This window comes from Panthera onca, chromosome C2 (assembly GCF_046562875.1).
Source record: "Panthera onca isolate mPanOnc1 chromosome C2, mPanOnc1 haplotype 2, whole genome shotgun sequence".
Classification (NCBI taxonomy): Eukaryota; Metazoa; Chordata; class Mammalia; order Carnivora; family Felidae; genus Panthera; species Panthera onca.
In genome coordinates, this window is record NC_138347.1 from 66,882,156 (window position 1) to 66,904,535 (window position 22,380).

Genomic DNA, 22,380 nt, shown 5'->3' on the forward strand with positions numbered 1-22,380 from the left:
GAAAGCTTGACTTCATCTTTGCCAAATTTTGATGCCTTCGATTTCCTTTTGTTGTCTGATTGCTGATACTAGAACTTCCAACACTATGTTAAACAACAGTGGTGAGACTGGACACCCATTTCGTGTTCCTGATCTCAGGGGGAAAGCTTTCAGTTTTTCCCCATTAAGGATGATATTAGCTGTGGGCTTTTCATAAATGGCTTTTATGATGTTTAAGTATGTTCCTTCTATCCCGACTTACTTGAGGGTGTTTATTAAGAAACAATGCTGAATTTTGTGAAATGTTTTTTCTGCATCTATTGACAGGATCATATGGTTCTTATCTTTTATTAATGTGATGTATCTCATTGATTGATTTGCGAATGTTGAACCAGCCCTGCAGCCTAGGAATGAATCCCACTTGATCATGGTGAATAATTCTTTTATAGGCTATTGAATTCGATTTGCTAGTATCTTATTGAAAATATTTGCATCCATATTCATCAGGGATATTGGCCTGTAGTTCTCTTTTTTTACTGGGTCTCTGTCTGGTTTGGGAATCAAAGTAATACTGGCTTCATAGAATGAGTCTGGAAGTTGTCCTTCCCTTTTGGAACAGCTTGAGAAGGATAGGTATTATCTCTGCTTTAAATGTCTGGTAGAATTCCCCTGGGAAGCCATCTGGTCCTGGACTCTTATTTGTTGGGAGATTTTTGATAACTGATTCAATTTCTTTGCTGGTTATGGGTCTGTTCAATTTTTCTATTTCTCCCTGTTTGAGTTTTGGAAGTGTGTGGGTGCTTAGGAATTTGTCCATTTCTTCTAGGTTGTCCAGTTTGTTGGCATATAATTTTTCATAGTATTCCCTGATAATTGCTTGTATTTCTGAGGGATTGGTTGTAATAATTCCATTTTCATTCATGATTTTATTTGGGTCATCTCCATTTTCTTTTTGAGAAGCCTGTCTAGAGGTTTATCAATTTTGTTTATTTTTTCAAAAAACCAACTCTTGGTTTCATTGATCTGCTCTACAGTTTTTTTTTAGATTCTATATTATTTATTTCTGCTCTGATCTTTATTATTTCTCTTCTTCTGCTGGGTTTGGGGTGTCTTTGCTGTTCTGCTTCTATTTCCTTTAGGTGTGCTGTTAGATCTTGTTTTTGAGATTTTTCTTGTTTCTTGAGATAGGCCTGGATTGCAATGTATTTTCCTCTCAGGACTGCCTTCGCTGCATCCCAAAACATTTGGATTGTTGTATTTTCATTTTAATTTGTTTCCATATATTTTTAAATTTCTTCTCTAATTGCCTGGTTGACCCATTCATTCTTTAGTAGGATGTTCTTTAACCTCCATTTTTTGGAGGTTTTCCAGACTTTTTCCTGTGGTTGACTTCAAGTTTCACAGCATTGTGGTCTGAAAGTGTGCATGGTATGATCTCAATTCTTTTACATTTATTAAGGGCTGTTTTGTGATCCAGTATGTGATCTATCTTAGAGAATGTTCCATGTGCACTCGAGAAGAAAGTATATTCTGTTGCTTTGGGATGCAGAGTTCTAAATATATCTGTCAAGTCCATCTGATCCAATGTATCATTCAGGGCCCTTGTTTGTTTATTGATCCTGTGTCTAGATGATCTATCCATTGTTGTAAGTGGAGTATTAAAGTCTCCTGCAATTACCACATTCTTATCAATAAGGTTGCTTATGTTTGTGATTATTTTATATATTTGGGGGCTCCCGTATTCGGCACATAGACATTTATAATTGTTAGCTCTTCCTGATGGATAGTACCTGTAATGATTATATAATGCCCTTCTTCATCTCTTGTTACAGCTTTTAATTTAAAGTGTAGTTTGTCTGATATAAGTATGGCTACTCCAGCTTTCTTTTGACTTCCGGTAGCATGATAGAGAGTTCTCCATCCCCTCACTTTCAATCTGAAGGTGTCCTCAGGTCTAAAATGAGTCTCTTGTAGACAGCAAATAGATGGGTCTTGTTTTTTTATCCATTCTGATACCCTATGTCTTTTGATTGGAGCATTTAGTCCATTTACATTCAGTGTTATTACTGAAAGATATGGGTTTAGAGTCACTGTGATGTCTGTAGGTTTCATGCTTGTAGTGATATCTCTGGTACTTCGTGGTCCTTGCAACATTTCACTCACAGGAACCCCCTTAGGATCTCTTGCAGGGCTCGTTTAGTGGTGATGAATTCCTTCAGTTTTTGTTTGTTTGGGAAGACCTTTATCTCTCCTTCTGTTCTGAATGACAGACTTGCTGGATAAAAGATTCTCAGCTACATATTTTTCCTGTTCATCACACTGAAGATTTCCTGCCATTCCTTTCTGGCCTGCCAAGTTTCAGTAGATAGGTCTGCCACTAGTCTTATGGGTCTCCCTTTGTAAGTTAGAACCTGCTTATCCCTAGCTGCTTTCAGAATTTTCTCTTTATCCTTGTATTTTTCCAGTTTCACTATGATATGTCATGCAGAAGATTTATTCAAGTTACGTCTGAAGGGAGTTCTCTGTGCCTCTTGGATTTCAATGCCTTTTTCCTTCCCCAGATCAGGGAAGTTCTCAGCTATGATTTGTTCAAGTACAACTTCAGCCCCTTTCTTATTCTCTTCCTCTTCTGGAATTCCTATGATACAGATATTGTTCCGTTTGATTGCATCACTTAGTTCTCTAATTCTCCCCTGTAACTCCTGGATTTTTTTTATCTTTTTTCAGCTTCCTTTTTTCCCATAATTTTATCTTCTAATTCACCTATCCTCTCCTCTGCCTCTTCAATCTGTGCTATGGCTGCCTCCATTTTATTTTGCACCTCATTTATAGCATTTTTTGGCTCTTCATGACTATTTCTTAGTCCCTTGATCTCTGTAGCAATAGATTCTCTGCTGTCCTCTATGCTTTTTCCAAGCCCAGTAATTTTATGACAATTATTCTAAATTCTTGTTCCATTATATTGCTTAAATCATTTTTGATCAATTCGTTAGCTGTCACTACTTCCTGGAGTTTCTTTTGAGGAGAATTCTTCCATTTCGTCATTTTGGGTAGTCCCTGTGGTGGCTCCTAACTGCAGGGCACTTCCCCTGTACTGCAGCGGGGCCGCAGTCAGACCTGATGTCTGCCCCCAGCCCACTGTTTGGGCCACAGTCAGACTGGTGTGTACCGTATCTTCCCCTCTCCCAGAGGCAGGACTCACTGTGGAGTGGCGTGGCCCCTGTCTGGGCTACTTGCACACTGCCAGGCTTGTGGTGCTGCTTCTATGGGATCTGGTATATTAGCCGGTGTGGATCCACAAGGTGCACAGGGTTGGGAGGGACAGGCTTAGCTCGCTTTGCCATGGGTGGTCCCCTGTGGGAGGGGCCCTGCAGCACAGGGAGGGAGGCAGACCGTTGGAGGGATGGATCCACAGAAGGACAGCGTTGGGCGTTTGCGTGGTGCAAGGAAGTTTGGTGACGGGAACTGGTTACCTTTGGAATTTTAGCAAGGAGATGGGAGAGGAAAATGGCGCTTGCCAGCACCTTTGTTCCCCGCTGAGCTGAGCTCTGTCTTCTGGGGCTCAGCAACTCTCCCTCCCGGTGTCCTCTCGCCCTCCCTGTTCTCCCAGAGCAGAGCTGTTGACTTTTAACATTCCAGATGTTAAGTCCCACTGGCTGTCAGAGCTCACGCAGTCTGGCCCCTCCACTTTTGCAAGGCAGACTCAGGGGCTCTGCCTTGCCTGGTGGGCTGCCCCTCTACCACCCTGGCTCCCTCCCACCAGTCCGTGTAGCATGCCCTGACTATCTGCCCTTCCTACCCTCTTCCGTGGGCTTCTTGTCTATGCTTGGCTCTGGAGAGTCCATTCTGCTAGTCTTCTGGTGGTTTTCTGGGTTATTTAGGCAAATGTGGGTGGAATCTAAGTGATCAGCAGGACGCAGTGAGCCCAGCGTCCTCCTACACCGCCATCTTATTCCTCAGTCTGTCTTCAGATAAGTTTTATCCCTCCTTCTCTCTGTTCTCCTTTTGGGATCCCTATAATGTGAATGTTAATCCTCTTGATGATATCACAAAGTTCTCTTAACCTGTTGTCATTTATTCTGCTCAGTTGCTTCATTTTCAGTGCCCTGTCTTCCTGATCACTGAGCCATTCTATTTCCTAATCTGTTTATTCCCTAAAGTATGTTTATTTCAATTATTGAATTTTTCATGTGTGCTTGGTTCTGTTTTATAATTTCTCTTTGTTGAAATTCTCACTGAGTTCATACACTCTCTACTGAAGTTCACTGAGTATCTTTATAATCATCACTTTGCATATTTATCAGGCATACAGCTTATCTCAGCTTTGCTTACATCTTTAACTGTGATTTTGTTATGTTCTTTCATTTTGGGACATATCCCTCTGTCTTACTCTGTGCTTGTTTTTTAAACAAACTGTGCCATTTGTTGTTGTTTTTTAAATAAACACAGAGGTCAGCTATATCTCATAGTCTTGAGAGTAGTGGCTTTGTATAGAAGAGGTCCTGTGGTGCCCTGTAGCAATATTCCCCTTGGTCACCAGACCCGAGTGCTCCTGGGATATCTTCTTTGGGAACTGTGTGCACCCTGGTCTATAGCTGAGTAGCATCTGCATTTAGCCCAGTCAGCTGCAGTGATCAACTTTGCCTGCTCTGGGTACACTAGACAGGGTTTGGTCCCTGTGCTATTGAGGGGTCTGAAGTCTCTGTGGGCTTTTAGGTGGGTGGGGTCAGCAGTCAGGCTCATGATTAGTCTTCACAGGCACAGTGAAATGGCAGGGCTTTCTTCTTGTTTGCCCACAGAGGCTTTTGTTGGTGGGTGAGGCCAGCAGCCAGACTAGGTATTTGCAGTCAGCCTCTCTACCATAACTGTGGGCACACTGAAGAGCAGGGCTTTGTCTCTGCATAACCAGCTAAAAGGCTCAGTTTTTGAAATTGTAGGTATGCTGCTGTGTGGGGTTATCTCCCCATTTCCTCAGGACACTTTGGATTGGCACTGGTCTGTACCAAGGATGCTTGCAGGATGTAGAGGGGCAGGAGCTTCTTTGCAGGGATGCCTGTGAAGGCAGGTGGGTTGGATGGGGTAAGAAACTCAGTGCTACCAAGATAGGTGGAGAGTGTTTGGGCTGGTTTCCAACTGTGCAGCTATCTAGGCGAAGGGTGGGAAGAAAAATGCACCCACCAACATTTGTTTTTGGAGAAGTCTTATTAAGATCTCTGCCCCTTCAGCGCACATTCTGAGGTTAGTAAATAAATATTCACATTTACTCCAGGGACTTTTCAAACTGCACCTTCTGTGCTATGTCTCAGTTGGGGTTATTTATTATGCTGACTCTTTAATGGCAGGGACTGTTTCCTATCTCCCTATGGCTTTCCTAGAGTTGAGCCCCATGTTTTTAAAGCCCCATGTTAATGGAGACTTGATTTCCTACTGCATATCCCCAGTGCCTAGGGTGGGGTCTAATCATCTTACTTCTCTGTGCTTGTGGTATCCCTCTCATGTGTGATTAGTCTTACCAGTGGTTTGGTTCCCAACATCTCTGCCCCTCAGTGTGACCTCTTCTCTACAATTAACTGCAGAAGGTCTGTTCTGCCAGTCTTTAGATCATTTTCAGAGTTAGTTGTATAGATATAGTTGTTATCTTGGTGTGTCCAAGGGACAAAATAAGCTCAGGATCCTCCTGTCTCTGATTTTCCCTCATTCTATGCTCTAGGCCCACTGATCTCTTAACCCCTTTATATTTAGAATTTTTGTGCATTCTCTCTCCTCTATATTAATCTTCCCTTCCTTTTTCTCCTCATTAACATCTCATCTGTAAGAAGCTCAACTCAGGTATCATTTCCTCATTTAAAAAAAATTCTTTCATTACCTATATAATTTGGTCAAATATCCTATTACAGACTCTCACAGCTCCCTTGCTCCTCTCCTTCATAGCTTTGACACATATAAAATTTTCCATCTGTTATTGTTTCAAATATGGTTTCTCTACTAGACTGTAGTGATCATGGAGAGGCTTTGTCTGCACATGGAGTAGGTTCTCAGTAAATTTTTGTTGAATGACTTATAGCCTGAGTTCTACTTTCCATGCCATTTAAAAATGTCAGAGCCGGGGGCGCCTGGGTGGCGCAGTCGGTTAAGCGTCCGACTTCAGCCAGGTCACGATCTCGCGGTCCGCGAGTTCGAGCCCCGCGTCAGGCTCTGGGCTGATGGCTCGGAGCCTGGAGCCTGTTTCCAATTCTGTATCTCCCTCTCTCTCTGCCCCTCCCCCGTTCATGCTCTGTCTCTCTCTGTCCCAAAAATAAAAAAAAAAAAAAAAAAAAAAAAAAAATGTCAGAGCCGAAGTTCTTCTTTATATTTATTTGTAGCATATATTTCAGTAGTTTGAAAGATATATAGGATTGGGCCTTAAGATCATCATCACTGATTCTGCCTGGCTACTCTATTTATCAAGATTAAAACTGAGTAAATTTTGTGTACGTGTATAGATTTGTTATGTCTCTTCCTCTAAGTTCTAATATTAGTTTTATTAAAATGTACTCTTCTGTTCTCAACAGTACTCATCTTCTTTCTGTGCCATATTTGTTGGTTTCTTACAGTTTATCTAGTTGGCTATCTTTCAAGGCCCTTTATACCTTTAATAATCACTGTTTTCAGTATATACATTTATTCTTACAGTTTTCATTAGCTTATATGGGTATGTGAATTGACATTTTGTTTGCTAGTTTTTATTTAACATTTCACCTTCGGCAGCACCATATTTTTTTTTTTTTAATTTTTTTTTCAACGTTTTTTATTTATTTTTGGGACAGAGAGAGACAGAGCATGAACGGGGGAGGGTCAGAGAGAGAGGGAGACACAGAATCGGAAACAGGCTCCAGGCTCTGAGCCATCAGCCCAGAGCCTGACGCGGGGCTCGAACTCACGGACCGCGAGATCGTGACCTGGCTGAAGTCCGACGCTTAACCGACTGCGCCACCCAGGCGCCCCCGGCAGCACCATATTTTAAACTATGTGACATTCCCATTGAGTGTCTAAGAAATTTAACATATTCTCTTTCCTTCCAAATAGTTAACTTTTAACCATGTTTAAATAAATGTTCAAATTAATTTATCCCTTCTTCCCTTACCTCCTTTTTTCCCCACTTAATTGTTTATATGAAAACAAGCATCAGGGTTTACAAATTTTTCCTCTTCTTGATTTCTTGGATTTCTATCTTTGCTTACATCTCCACATCTAAATTCCTATAATACATTTTTAGTTATTCTTTTCTTAACTATATTTCTCTTTACTCTTTGCCAATATACTAATTTTCCCCAAACATTTTCATGATGTTTTCACTTTGTCAGTCTATCATTATAACCTCTTGTTATTATCAATTCTGAAGTTGTAGATGTGGTCTTTAAGGTGATCCATTTATTTTACTTCTAATTCATCAATCTCAGATGTGTTTAATTTCTACTCTGAAACTGAGAAACTTTCATCCATCTATTTTAATATGCTTGCTGTTTCTTTCATTTATTTCTGGGTCCAGGTAGTACTTTATACTTTTTAAAAAATGGTTCTAATTTAAATTCCAGTTAACATAGTGTAATAGTTTCAGGTGTATAATATAGTGATTCGACACTTTCATAAAACACCCAGTGCTCATCATAAGTGCACTCCTTAATCTCCATCATCTATTCAATCCATTCCCCCACCCACCTCCTCTCTGATAACCATCAGTTTGTTCTCTATAGTTAACAGTCTGTTTCTTAGCTTGCCTCTCTTCTTTTTTACCTATGCTTGCTTGTTTTGTTTCTTCCACATGAGCAAAATCATATGGTATTTGTCTTTCTCTGACTTATTTCTTTTAGCATTATACTCAATAGCTCTCCATCCATGTAATTGCAAATGGCAAGATGTCATTCTTCTCATGGCTGAGTAATGTTCCATTGTATATAACATATATATATATATATATATATATATATATATATATATATATACACACACACACACACACACACACACACACACACTACATCCTTTTCTATTCATCAGTCAATGGACAGTTGGGCTGCTTCCCTAGTTTGGCTATAGGAGATAATGCTGCAATAAATATTGGCGTGCATTTATCCCTCTGAATTAGTATTTTTGTATTCTTTAAATAAATACCTAGCAGTGCAATTGCTGGATCATAGGGTAGTTCTGTTTTTAACTTATGAGGAATCTCCATACCGTGAAGTGGCTGCACCAGTTTGTTTACATCCATTCCAACACCTATTGTTTCTTCTGTTGTTGATTTTAGCCATTCTGACAGGTGTGGAGTGACACATCATTACAGTTTTAATCAGTATTTCCCTGATGATGAGTAACATTGAGCATCTTTTCACATGTCTGTTGGCTATCTGGATGTCTTCAGCCCATTTTTTAATTGGATTATTTGTTTTTAGGGTGTTGAGTTATATAATTTCTTTATATATTTTGGATATTAACCCTTTATCGGATATATCATTTATTAAACACAACTTGCTCCTTTTCACCTGATTTTGCATATACTACTATTCTTATCTGGGATAGAATCTGCAGCATTTCAGATCAGAGGAAGAAAACCCTTGCCAATACACATACATGTTATACTCTTAGATTGGACTACGTTTTTAACTAAGTTCCTAATAATATGGTGGAAAATTATTGTTACTAGCCCCTAGACCCTCAGTAAAACAAAACAAAACAAACAAACAAAAACCTTATATAAGAAATAACATGAATACACAGACCTAGAACATATGCAGCATAGAATAATAACTCCCTCTACTACAGTGCGTAGTAGCTCTGGTACATGAGAAGTGCACATATTATGGCTCTAAGAATTCTTTATGTGGTTCTATACTGATACCCATTTTTAAAATTATAGTGGGTTTAAAGATAGGAAATTTACTGCATCCATAAGTCTGTATTCCCCTTATGTTCTCTAGTTTACATTGGAAATGATCTTAAACATATATAATCATTCACACACCTACACAGCAAACATGTCTTTCAATAATTCTGTAAAAAAACAAAACATTGCCTATGTACTACTTCAATAGGAAATGCATGTCATATTTACTAAGATATTTTAACATTTACAAGTATATTATATAAATATTTGTCAATGTATTAAAACACATAAGATAGGTATTTTCTCTATGTACAACTTTATGTAAATAAGTCAACTTGATGAATACATTTTCAGTTTAACATAATTCATTCTATATGTATTAAAGTGATATCACTGTGGAATTTTGGAATTACAGAAAAGACAATGAGTTTATTCAAGAAAAATTCTACCACTATTCATATTACATTTTATAGATAAATATTCTTAAAAGAGCATTCTTGTTCATGTGATCCTTGTTTTAGGATACCTAAGCTATTAAGTGAAATGTATAATTAATATTTAGAAGCTTTTAGGGTTTGTTTTATAAAAGTTACTTCATTTTTTATCTTTGGGAAGTGACACTAATATATTGTCTTCATCTATTAGTTTTCCAATCTTTGAAAATCCGTATCCCATGGACATTCATGAATCACCAGTTACATGCACAGCATACTTTGCTGATTGCCCACCAGATCTGATTCTAGTACTCTACTCTATAGGAGCCAAGCATAAAAAACAAGGATACAGTAATAAGGTAAAAGTAACCATTAAAAATGTTTTCTTATATTCATATCATATGATCATACTTTTTCCTGTTATTTTCTGACCTTCCATATAAGAATACTTGAACTAAATTCTTCTGAGGTCATAAGCTGGTGTCTATAAGACATAACTTGTGAAATTTAAATTTTCCTAAATGCCACATAGCTTTAAGCCTACACCAATATAAATTTCTTATATACTTATTTTATAAATACATATGATAGTATAGACTTACATACTGAGGTACATTTACCTAAGTATATATTTAAACTAGCATATATTTGAATCATAAGATGTAATTTTTAATTATTTCAGATGAAGGATTATGTTTTACAAAATTCAAGAGTCAACTTCAGTTAACTATTTCTTATTCAGTGGTTATAAGGCATAACTAACAAAAGTCATTTGTTAAATAACTTTCTCAATTCAATTTTGTTGTATTTAACTATAGGATTAAAATACTGGCAATAGTAATTTATGATTTCTATTTACACAGGGCTGTTGGAATTGACAACTCCAGGGGGCACAATTTACATAGTACTCTGTGTTAAATGGAACTACAGTAGTTTGGTACAGAGACCATGTGGCAAACGTAGCAACACTGTATTTGTATGATTAAAATACTTCTTTAGTACTTTTTATGTATATGGTAATTTTTGTTAAAATTTGTATTTTTAAAGAAGATGGAATTGTGCACTTGGAATTGTTTGTTCAATGAAATAAGTAAAAGCTGCACACTTCATCATTTACTTTACGGCCATTTATTTTTAAATGAATCTTTTGCCATTATTTTAAAGTGTTTTCCTTTAAAAATTTTAAGTAATTTAAATTAAAAAAAAATAAAACTCATAAATTCTTCCTAAATAATTTATTTAGGAGTGGCCAATCAGTGGAGGAGCCTGGAACCTTGGAACACAAACATATCCAGAAATTATTATTACTGGGTAAGTGGGATGTGATTTGTGACTTTATCAATTGATAAACAAAAAGATATTATTGAATTTTTATACTTTCCTGTAATTGTGCTCTGGCAGTACCAGAAATGTCACTACTTCCCATAGGAACTGACTTCATGCTCTAATATTAGGAATGAAAATAGAAATATAACAACAGATAAAGATGAGACTTAAAATTATAAGGCATTCTGCTTATGAGATATGGAATATATTTTTTCCTATTTTTCCCACTAAGCATTACCAAAAGCCCCGGTTATTAAATGTGTGTGTGTGTGTATATATATATATAATTATGTATAAATAAATAAATATATAATATATAAAAATATATATTTATTTATTTTTATTGTTTTTTTTGGGGGGGGGGGGAAAGAGAGAAGGGGAGCGGCAGAGAGAGAAAATCCCAAGCAGGCTCCATGAGGTCAATGCAGAGCACACTGTGGGGCTTGAACCTACAAACTGTGAGATCATGAACTCAGCCAAAACCAAGAGTTGGACATGAGCCACCCAGGCACCCCAATATTTTAAACAAACATAAGATGATTGGAAAAGATGGAGAGAAGCGAGGCTGGTTAGGGCCCCCCCCCCAACACCCAAGAAATGACATGGTGGTGAGTTTCCTAGGTTTCCTTTTTGCTTTGTTATCTCAGAATTGGAGTTGAAGAAGCTGGCAACTTGGAACTGCCAGTGGGCACAGACTAAACAAAAAGTCCAATAAAAGCACTGTCTACTCAAAGGATGATGTAAGGGGCAACCTATCAAGACAGAAAACTGTTAAAAAATAATCTCTTTACTCTAGCTAACCACAACAGAAAAAAACTATGCAGAGGCCGAGTGGGGAGCATCAGTTTCTGACATTGAGCTGAGTAGGGGGCTAGAACTTTTAACCCTTCTGGGTGGTAATGAAACCCATCACGTGTGGTGTTAGAGATCATGTGGGGAACCATAATTTCAACCACTGCCCAACAGTAATGAGCCACACACTTTCCTCCTCTTGTGTCAAGACAAGTCCAGTGAGGAAGGAAAGAAGAAAACAGGACCGAAAAATTACATAAGGAACAGTAGCTGAAAACTTCCTAATTTTGACAACATACTTGAGCCTCTAGATTCCAGAAGCTGAAAGAACACATCATAGTCAAACTTCTGAACACTAAACACCAAGTAAAAATCATGAAAATAAGAGAAATGACACCTTTCTGATAGTGCAAAACCAAATGCATGACAGTGGATTTTTCATCAGAAACTATGAAGGCCAGAAGAAAATCTGATCTCTTTTAAGTGCTGAAATAAAACAACTGGCAATCCAGAATCCTATACCTAATAAATATATCCTAGAGGAAATATTGAAGACAATTACAAATGCAAGAGGATAAAGGGAAGTAAAAAGGAGATAAGGTTTTTATACTTACCTCAAAATGGTAGTATGATGACACCAGAAAACTGTGACAAGTTATAAATATATAATGTAATACCTAAAACAGCCATTAAAAATATGTGCAAAGATACACTCAAAAACATTATTCATACATCAAATGGATGTATTAAATAACTGAAGTAATCCATAGAAAGGTAGGGGGAAACAAACAGTGAAAAAAAAAGACTGAAGCCCTAACGTATCAATGATATTAAATATAAATGATCTGAGTACACCAATTCAAATGCACAAATTGGCAGAGTGGATTAAAAACATGACCCAACTATATGCTGTTTACAATACACTTACTTCAAATACAATAGTATAGTCAGATTGGGAGAAAAGTGATGGGAAAATACTCTATAAAGTAATCAGTGGAGAGTGACATCAGAAAGATGTCAGAATAGGGAGCCCAGAAACATTGATGTAACAACAATATATGTTTCAAAAAGCCTTCACGAAAACCCAGAGATTAGTTAGGAAATAATAGTACTCCAGGCAAGTTCAAAGCCTAAAATAGCCACAGCCATTTCATTTCATTTCAACTGTGTGAGCTCCTCCTCCAAATTGTCACAGCTTGTGTTCAAGAGGAAGGTCCAACCTGCATCTTCTTTCATGAGAGGGAAATAGAAGAACAGACTGTTCATTCAGTGTTCCTGCTTTTCAGGGGGATCCCTTGGAGACTGACAGGTGAGACAAACTATGGTACTGATGAAAGATGGATCCCTGGGGGCAGCAGAGAACAACAACAAAAAAAACGCTCAGTGTTTGTTGAAGCACCAAAAACTTGCAATGCTGCCAACAGACTGTAGAGGGAGCAAGAGACTACAAGCCACTTGTAAAGAAACCAGAAACTTCTATAATTGGGAAATTATTACACACAGCCCAAAAAAGACACATCCTCATTAAAGGTTCGAGAAGCCCCTAGGATCTCTACATGGGCCGATGGGTGAAAATCCTCCCCTGTGCAAAGCCAGCCCATAAGAGGTGGCTACATTTTCAAATGCTAAATTCACAACAAGAAATAATAAACACAACAAGAAATAATAAACACAAAGAAATAGTGAAATATAGCCCAAAGGAACAAAAACACTCTCCAAAAAAAAACTGATCCTAAGGAAATGGATATCTGTGAATTAACTGACAGTTCAGAATAATTTTCTTAAACTCAATGCACTGTAAGAGTACATGTTTAGGCTAAACAAAATTAGGAAAATGATGAATGAATGAAATGGGAATATCAGTAAAGACACAGAAACAACCAAAAAGGAGTTTGGGAAAAAAATACTGAATTGAAAATTTTTATTAAAGGGAGGGATCAATAGAAGACTTAATATGTAGAAAGAATCATCAAACTTGAAGATAGGTAATATGAAATTATCAAATGAGAGAAACAAAACAAATGCCTAAAGGACTTAGAGAATACCATGAAGCAGATCAATATAAGCATTATGGTGGTCCCAAAAGGAGAAGAGAGAGAGAAGGGGACAGAGAACTTATATGACAAAATAATGGTAAAAAAATTCCAAAATCTAAGTAAATGAACATTTGCATTCAAATATTCCAATGAAGTTGAACACAAAGAGGCCCACAATGATATACATCATAGTCAAATGAACCAAACACAAACAAATAATCTTGAAAGCAGCAACAGAAAAGCTACTCATTATGCATATGGAAACTCCATAAGATAATCTGGATTTCTCCACAGAAACATTTTAGGCTAGAAGGGAGTGGGTTGATACATTCAAAGTGCGAGAAGTAAAAAAACAAACAAATAAACAAAAAAACCCACCCAGCCCTGAATACTGTATCTGGAAAACTACTTCAAAATTGGAGAAATAAAGACCTTCTAACATAAACAAAAGCTGAGAATGTTTATCACCAATATACCTGCCTTACTAAAACTGCTAAAGAGAGTTCTTCAAGTTAAAATGAACACTAGAGAACAAAATGAAAGCATAAGAAAATATATAGACAGAAACAGACTCCTGTAATGTTGTAGTGGTGATATATAAATAAGTTTAAATTCAAGTTTAGAATTTAGGAGATAAAAGCATTTAAAAAAAACTATATAAAACTAAATGGGTAAAAGAAGGGAATAAAACCATCATTTCAATAGATGCAGAAAAAGCATTTGATGAAGTACAACATCCATTCATGATAAAAACCCTCTGATAAGTAGGTCCAGAGGGAATATACCTCAACATAATAAAGGTGTTATATGAAAAACCCACAACCAACATCATACTCATGGAGAAAAATTGGGAGCTTTTCCTCTAAGATCAGGAACAAGACAAGAATGTCTACTCTCACCACTTTTATTCAATAAAGTACTGGAAGTCCTAGCCACAGCAATCAGACAAAAAAAAAGAAATAAAATAATCCAAAATGGTAAGAAGTAAAACTCACTATTTGCAGATGCCATGATACTGTACATAGAAAACCTGAAAGACTCCAGCAATAAATTACTACAACTGATAAATGAATTCAGTAAAGTCACAGGAAACAATATCTGTACAGAAACCTATTCCAGTCCTATATGCTAATAATGAAGCAGTGGAAAGGGAAATGAAGAAAATAATCCCATTTATAATTACATCAAAAACAATAAAATATCTAGGAATAAACTTAGCCACAGTGGTAAAAGCCCTGTACTCTGAAAACTATGAAACACTGATGAAGGAAATTCAAGATGACACAAAGAAATGGAAAGACATTCCATGCTCATGGATTGGAAGAGCTGGAAGAGCAAACATTGTTAAAACATGTATACTACCCAAAGTAATCTACACATTTAATGAAATCCCTACCAAAATATCAATAGCATTTTTCAGAGCTAGAAGAAACAATCTGATAATTTGTATGGAAACACAAAAGACCTTGAATACCCAAAGCAATCTTGAAAAAGAAAATTTAAAAAAAGAAAGAAAAAGAAATAAACCCACAATTATATGGTCACTTAATCTTCAACAAAGAAAGAATGAATGAATATACAATGAGAAAATGACAGCCTTCAAAAATGGTATTGGGGAAACTGGACAGCCATGTGCAAAAGAATCAAATTGGACCACTTTTTTTTCACCATACACAAAAATAAACTAAGAATAAAGACCTAAATGTGAGACCTGAAACCATGACAATCTTTGAAGAGAGCACAGGCAGTAATCTCTCTGACCTCAGCCATAGCAGATTTTCAGATTTTTCTAGATATGCCTCCTGAGATGAGGGAAACAAAATCAAAACTATTGGGATTATATAAAAATAAAAAGTTTCTGCATAGTAAAGGAAACAATAAAACTAAAAGACAACCTACAGAATAGGAGAACATATTTGCAAATGACCTATTCAATAATAGGATTAGTATCCAAAGTATACAAAGAACAGATATAACTCCATACTGCCAAAATAAATAACCCAATTAAAAATGTGCTGAAGATATGAATAGACATTTCTTGAAAGAAAACATACAGATGACCAACACACACACATGAAAAGATGCTCGAAATTACTCATCATCAGGGAAATACAAATCAGAACTACAATGAGCTATCACCTCACACCTGTCAGAATGACCAAAATGAAAAACACAAGAAACAAAATATGTTGGCAAGGATGTGGAGAAAAAGGAACCCTCAGGCACTATTGGAGAGAATGCAAATTGATGCAGCCACTGTGGAAAATAGTTTGGAGTCACCTCAAAAAATTAGAAATAGAACTACCCTATGATCCAGTAGTCACACTACTGGATATTTCTCCAAAATGCAAAAACATTAATACAAGGGATACATGTACCCCTGTTTTTACAGCATTATTTACAATAGCCAAAATGTGGAAGCAGCTTAAGTGTCTATTGATAGACGAATGGATAAAGAAGTTGTTGAGATATACATATACATATATATACATATCTCAACAACTTCTTTATCCATTCGTCTATCAATAGACACATATATATATACATACACACACACACACACACAATGGAATATCATTCAGTCATAAGAAATAATGAAATCTTGCCATTAGCAACAACATGGATAGAGTTAGGATAATGCTAAGTGAAATAAGTCAGAGAAAGACAAATACCACATGAGTTCACTCATATGTGGAATTTAAAGGAAAAAACTAGCAAAGGAGAAAAAAGGAGAGAGAAACAAACCATGAAACAGACTTTTAACTATAGAGAAAAAACTGATAGTTACCAGAGGGGAGGAGGGAAGGGGGATGGGTAAAATAGGTGATGGGGATTAAAGATTAAATTTACCATGGTGAAAAAAAAATTAAAAAGTATATAAAACTATATTAATAGTTACAAAATATAAACAGATGTAATTTGTGACATTAATAACAAACTGAAGGGGGAGTTGTAAAGGGGTAGAATTTTTTAATGCAAATGAAGTTGGTATCACTTTTTTTTTTTTTTTGATAGCACAAGCAGGGGAGAGGGGCAGAGGGAGAGAGAGGGAGAATCTTAAGCAGACATGGCCTGACATGGAGCTCCATCTCACAACTGTGAGATCACGACCTGAGCTGAAATCAAGAGCTGGATGCTTAACTGACTGAGCCACCTAGACACCACTAACTTGATATCATTTTTTAATAGATTGGCATAACTATAAAATATTTTATGTGATGTACATGGTAATCACAAAGAAAATACCTATAGAATATGCACGAAAGAAAATAGGAATGGAATTAAAGCATGTCATTACAAAAGTCAATGAAATGCAAAGGAAGGCAAGAAGAGAAAATGTAGGACAAAATAAATACAAGATACACAGAAAACAATTTTAAAATGGCAATAGTAAATCCTTTCTCATCAGTAATTTCTTTAAATGTAAATCAATTAAATTCCCAAATCAAGTGGTTGCATGGATTAGAAAACAAAAAAGATCCATGGGGCGCCTGGGTGGCGCAGTCGGTTAAGCGTCCGACTTCAGCCAGGTCACGATCTCGCGGTCTGTGAGTTCGAGCCCCGCGTCAGGCTCTGGGCTGATGGCTCGGAGCCTGGAGCCTGTTTCCGATTCTGTGTCTCCCTCTCTCTCTGCCCCTCCCCCGTTCATGCTCTGTCTCTCTCCCAAAAATAAATAAAAAACCTTGAAAAAAAAATTAAAAAAAAAAAAAGATCCAAGTATGTGCTGTCTACATGAAATTCACTTTAGGTATAAGGATACACATAGGCTGAAAGTGAAAGGATAGATAAATATATCCATGCAATGTCTATCCAAAAGCAAGCAAGAATGACCATACTTTAATAAAAAATTGTCATAGGAGGCAAGTACATCAGAAAGAAAGAAATGTTGTAAAATATATATGTACCTAGTACCAGAGCACCCAAATATATAAAGCAAACATTGAAAGAATTAAAGGGAGGAAGAGGCAATAACAAAAATAGGAGATTCCAACACCCCCCTTTTACTAATTAATAGATCTGCTAGTGGAACTAGCAGACATGTACAAAACACTTCATTCAACAACAGTAGGATACATATTATTCTCAATTACACATGAAACATTCTCCAATATAGATCACATGTTAGGTCACAAAATAAGTCTTAACAAATTAAAGATTGAAATTATAACACTATCTTTTACAACCATAATGAAATGAAACTAGAAATCAACAGTGAAAGGAAAACTGGAAAATCCACAAATATGTGGAAAGTAAGCAACACTCTCTTGAACAACCAATAAGTCAAAAAATAAATCACAAGGAGATTGAAAAATATCTTGAGACAATGAAAATAAAAATACAATATACCAAAACATGGGATTCAGCAAAAGCACTGCTAAGAGATTTATAAGTAAACCTGTATGAAAATGCTGATGTTAAGATCTCAAATCAACAATCTAACTGTACACCTCAAGAGATAAGAAAAAGAAGAAAAAACTAAACTTGAAGTTAACAGAAGGAAGAAAATATTATAGCAGAAATAAAAATGATATCACAAATTGAAAAACAGTAAAGATATTGAAAAATTATTTCTTAAAAGATCAACAAAATTGACAAAGCTGTAGACAGACTAAGAAAAAAGAGAGAAGACTCAACGAGTACCGGAAATGAAAGAGGAGACATTGCAATTGATGCTGCAGAAATTAAAACATCCATGAGAGACTACTCTGAACAACTGTATGCTAACAAACTGGGTAATCTAGAAGAAATGTATGTTTCCAGAAATTTATCCAAATTATGAAGACTGAATCATGAAGACATAAAAAGATCTGAACATGCCTATAAACCAGCAAGAAGACTGAGTAAGTAGTAATAATAAAAAAATAAATGAAATCAACAAAGAAAAGTTAGGACTAGATGCCTTCTCTAGACAACTCTACCTAACATTTAAAGAAGAATTAACACCAGTCCTTCTCAAACTCTTTGGAAAAAATGAAAGGAGGGAACACTTTCAAACCCATTTATGAGGTCAGCATTACCTTGATACAAAAATCAAACAAAGATACTACCAGGAAAAGAAACTACAGACCAATATCCCCAAGGAATATCAATGCAAAAATCCTCAACAAAATACTAGCAAACTGAATTCAGCTACACATTTAAGGATTATACATCATGACGAAGTAGGACTTATCCTTGGGATGCAAGGATGGTTCAACATATGAAAATTAATCACTGTGATAAACCACATTAATAGAATAAAGGACAAAAAGCACACAATCATCTCAGGTGATACAGAAAATTGCATTTGACAAAATTCAACATCCTTTTAGGATAAAAAAAATCAACAAACTAGTAATAAAAGGAAATTGTCCCACCATAATAAAGGTCATATATGAAAAGCACACAGCTAACATCATACTCAATGATGGAAAAGCTGGAAGTTGTCCCTCTAAGATCAGGACCAAGGGAAGGATGCCCACTTACAACTTCTATTTGACAGAATACTGGAAAATCTATCCATAACAGTAAGATAAGAAAAATAAAGAGCACCCAAGTCAGAAAAGAAGAATTAGAATGACATCTATTTGTAGAATACGTGATCTTGTATGCAGAAAAGTTGTAAGTTTACACACACACACACACACACACACACACACACACACACACAAAACAACTGTTAAATAAAATCCAGCAAATTTGTGGGATACAAAATCAATACACAAAGTCAGTTACATTTCTGTACCCTAATAATGAACAGTTTGACAGGAAATTAAGAAAACAATCTCATTTACAATAGCATGAAAAAGAATTTAAAATATAGGAATAAACTTAACCAAGTAGGCAAAATTCTTGTATAATGAAAACTACCAAACATTGAAGAAAGAAATTAAAGAAGACATGAATTAAAGATACCACATGTTCATGAATCAGAGATGTTAAAATGTTAAAATGTTCACACTACCCACAGTGATCTAGATTCAGAGTAAATCACTATCAAAATCCCCATGGTATATTCTGCAAAACTAGAAACAAAATCCTAAAATTAATGTGGAATCTCAGAGGACCACAAATATCCACAATAATCCTGATGAAGACAAAGCTAGAGTCTTCACACTTTCTGGTTTCAAGACATGATAATTAAAACATAATACAAAGTAATCAAAGCAGACTTATACAGACTATTGGAACAGAATAGAGAACTCATAAATAAACTGTCTTCTATATGGTTAAATCTTTGATAAAGGTACCAGAGCTATCCAGTGGGGAAAGGATAGTGTCTGCAACAAATGATGTGGGGAAAACAGCCTTTGCACACGCAAAAGAATGAAGTTGGATCCTTACCTTACACCATATACAAAATCAACTGAAAATTGAAAAACTTAAATATAAGACCTGAAACTTCAAAGCTCCTAAAAGAAAACATAGGGGAAATCTTCATGACATTGGATTGGGCAATTATTTCTTGGATGTGACACCAAAAACACAGGTAACAAAAGCAAAAATAGACAAATGGGACTACATCAATCTTAAAACCCTCTTTGAAGCAAAGGAAACAATCAACAGAGGAGAAAGGCAACCTATAGAATGGGAAAAGGTTTTTGCAAACCATGTATCTGATAAAGGGTTAATGTTCAAAATATATAAAGAACTCCTACAAATCAACAGAAAAATCCAATTAAAAATGGGCAAAGGACTTAAATAGCTGTATCTCCAAAGAAGATATACAAATGGCTAACAAGCATACAAAAGATGTTCAGCATCACTCCTCATCAGAGAAATGCAAATGAAAATCACAGTATCACTTTACACTTGTTTTAGATGGCACTCTAAAACAAAACAAAAACAGAAAATAACAAGTGTTAACAAACACGTGGAGAAATTGGAAACTTTGTGCACTGTTGGTTGGAATGTACAATAGCACAGATGTTATTGCAAACAGTTTACAGCATCCTCAAATATTAAAAGTATAATTACCTTATAGCCCAGCCATCTCACTTCTAGATATTCAAAAGAATTGAAAACAGAATATCAAAGAGATATATTCATTGTAGCATTATTCACAATAGCATAGAGGTGGAGGCAACCTAAATATCTATCAAAAGATGAATAGATTTTTTTAATGTGCTACACACGATAGATTATTCAATTCAGCCTTAAAAAAAGAGAAGGAAATCTTGTCATATGTTACAATGTGGATGAAACTTAAGGAAATTATGCTCAGTGAAACAAGCCAATCTCAAGAAGACAAATACTGCATGATTCCAATTATATGAGATACCTAGAATAGGCAAATTCATAAAGACAGAAATTAGGGTGGTGGTTGCTAGGGGCTAGGGAGAGAGGGGGAAAGGGAACTGTTGTTCAGTGGATGTGGGGTTCAATTTTGCTAGATGAAAAAGTTCTAGAGATCTGTCGCACAACACTGTATACATAGTTAACACTGCTGCATTATACACTTAGTGTTTAAGATGGTAAATTTTATGTTACGGTTTTGACCACAATAAGAGTAAATGTAAATTGTAGAATTTAAAGTTATTATAACTGGAAATAACAACTACATCTATTAATTTAATAGCATTTAGTCACAGCTGAAAGACGATTACTAAACTGGAAGCTCATCAATAGAAAATATCTAGATGAAAGCACAATGGGAAAAGAAACTGAAAGCATGAGATATGATACATGGTAAAGAATTGAACATATACATAATTAGAGACACAAACAGAAAGGAGAAAGAGAATAAAGAAGAATAAATTGTTGAGTGATAATGGGTAAGAATTTTCCTGTTGAGATATGAAAAATGCTAAAATCCAAAAGCAGAGTGAATATAAAGAAAACCATCTACACAGACTGTAGTAAAACTGATGAAAACAAAGGACAAAGAAAAAATTCTTTGATGCAGACACTTTACCTTAAAAGGAGCAACAATAAGATTAATAGTTGATATTTTAATAGAAATGGTGAAAACAGAAGATATTGTAATGATCTATAGTGCTATAAAAAACTACCAGGACAGAATTTGATATTTAGCAAAAATATCCTTCAATTATGAAAGTGAAACTTTTTTCAAACGTTGAGAAAGTGTTGCCAGCAGAACTGCACTAATTAAAGCAAACAAAAAAGGGAATATTTTAGATAGAAGGAAGATAGTCCTAGACAATTAAAATGCAGAAATTAAATAAGAAAAATGGAAAAAAATAATTGCAGGAATTAATATAAATAAATATTGACTTTTTATACTATATTTATACTATATTATATGTTGGTATAAATATTAAAACGTTTAATTTTTTTTTAATATCATGATGTAAAATAAAAATATAATATTGTAAAAGGTGGGAGAGGAAAATGGAGCTAAAACATTTAACATTTCTTGTTTTGTCTGGGAAGATGTAAATTTACCAGTTTAATTTGGACTCAACAATTTAAGGATCAATTTTGTAATATTTGTGGTAACCACCAAAATAATAAGTACAATAATATAATACTCAAAGACCAATAAAATAGAATGTTTTTAAATGTGATTAATCCGTAAAAGGACAGAAAAGAAAGAGAAGACACAGTAGGTTAGGCAAATAGAAGAATTGTGAGGTTGGTAGGTTTAATTCAGATATATCGGTATTTATGCTGATAATATGCAGTGTTTATGTAATTGGACTGAATTCTCCAATTTTAAGACAAAAACTGCCAGTATGAATAAAAATCAAAACCAAATTCTAATCTGCATACAAGAGACACATTAAATATATGTCTAGCAAAATTGTGAAAGTAAATGCATGAAAAATTATACGATGTAAATAATTTAAAATGCTGGTATAAATCACTTGTATCAGTAGTTTTCCATTGCTGCATAACCAATCACCACAAACTTAGCAACTTGAAACAACATCCTTTTATTAACTCATAGTTCTATAGGTCAGGCATCTGGCACTGCATAGTTGGGATTTCTGTTCAAAGTATCATGAGACTG

General features: G+C 35.6%; 1 protein-coding gene across 10 annotated transcripts in view; it reads left to right on the plus strand.

Moving 5' to 3' along the window:
* The window catches only part of STXBP5L (syntaxin binding protein 5L), a 380,897-nt gene that overhangs the window by 215,480 nt on the left and 143,037 nt on the right, over nt 1-22,380 (plus strand). For all 10 annotated transcript variants that reach the window (XM_060639858.3, XM_060639856.3, XM_060639862.3 and 7 more), the window contains exons 13-14: nt 9,485-9,632; nt 10,517-10,584. In XM_060639858.3, the coding sequence (XP_060495841.3) occupies nt 9,485-9,632; nt 10,517-10,584 (216 nt within the window). The remainder of the gene's footprint in view (nt 1-9,484; nt 9,633-10,516; nt 10,585-22,380) is intronic.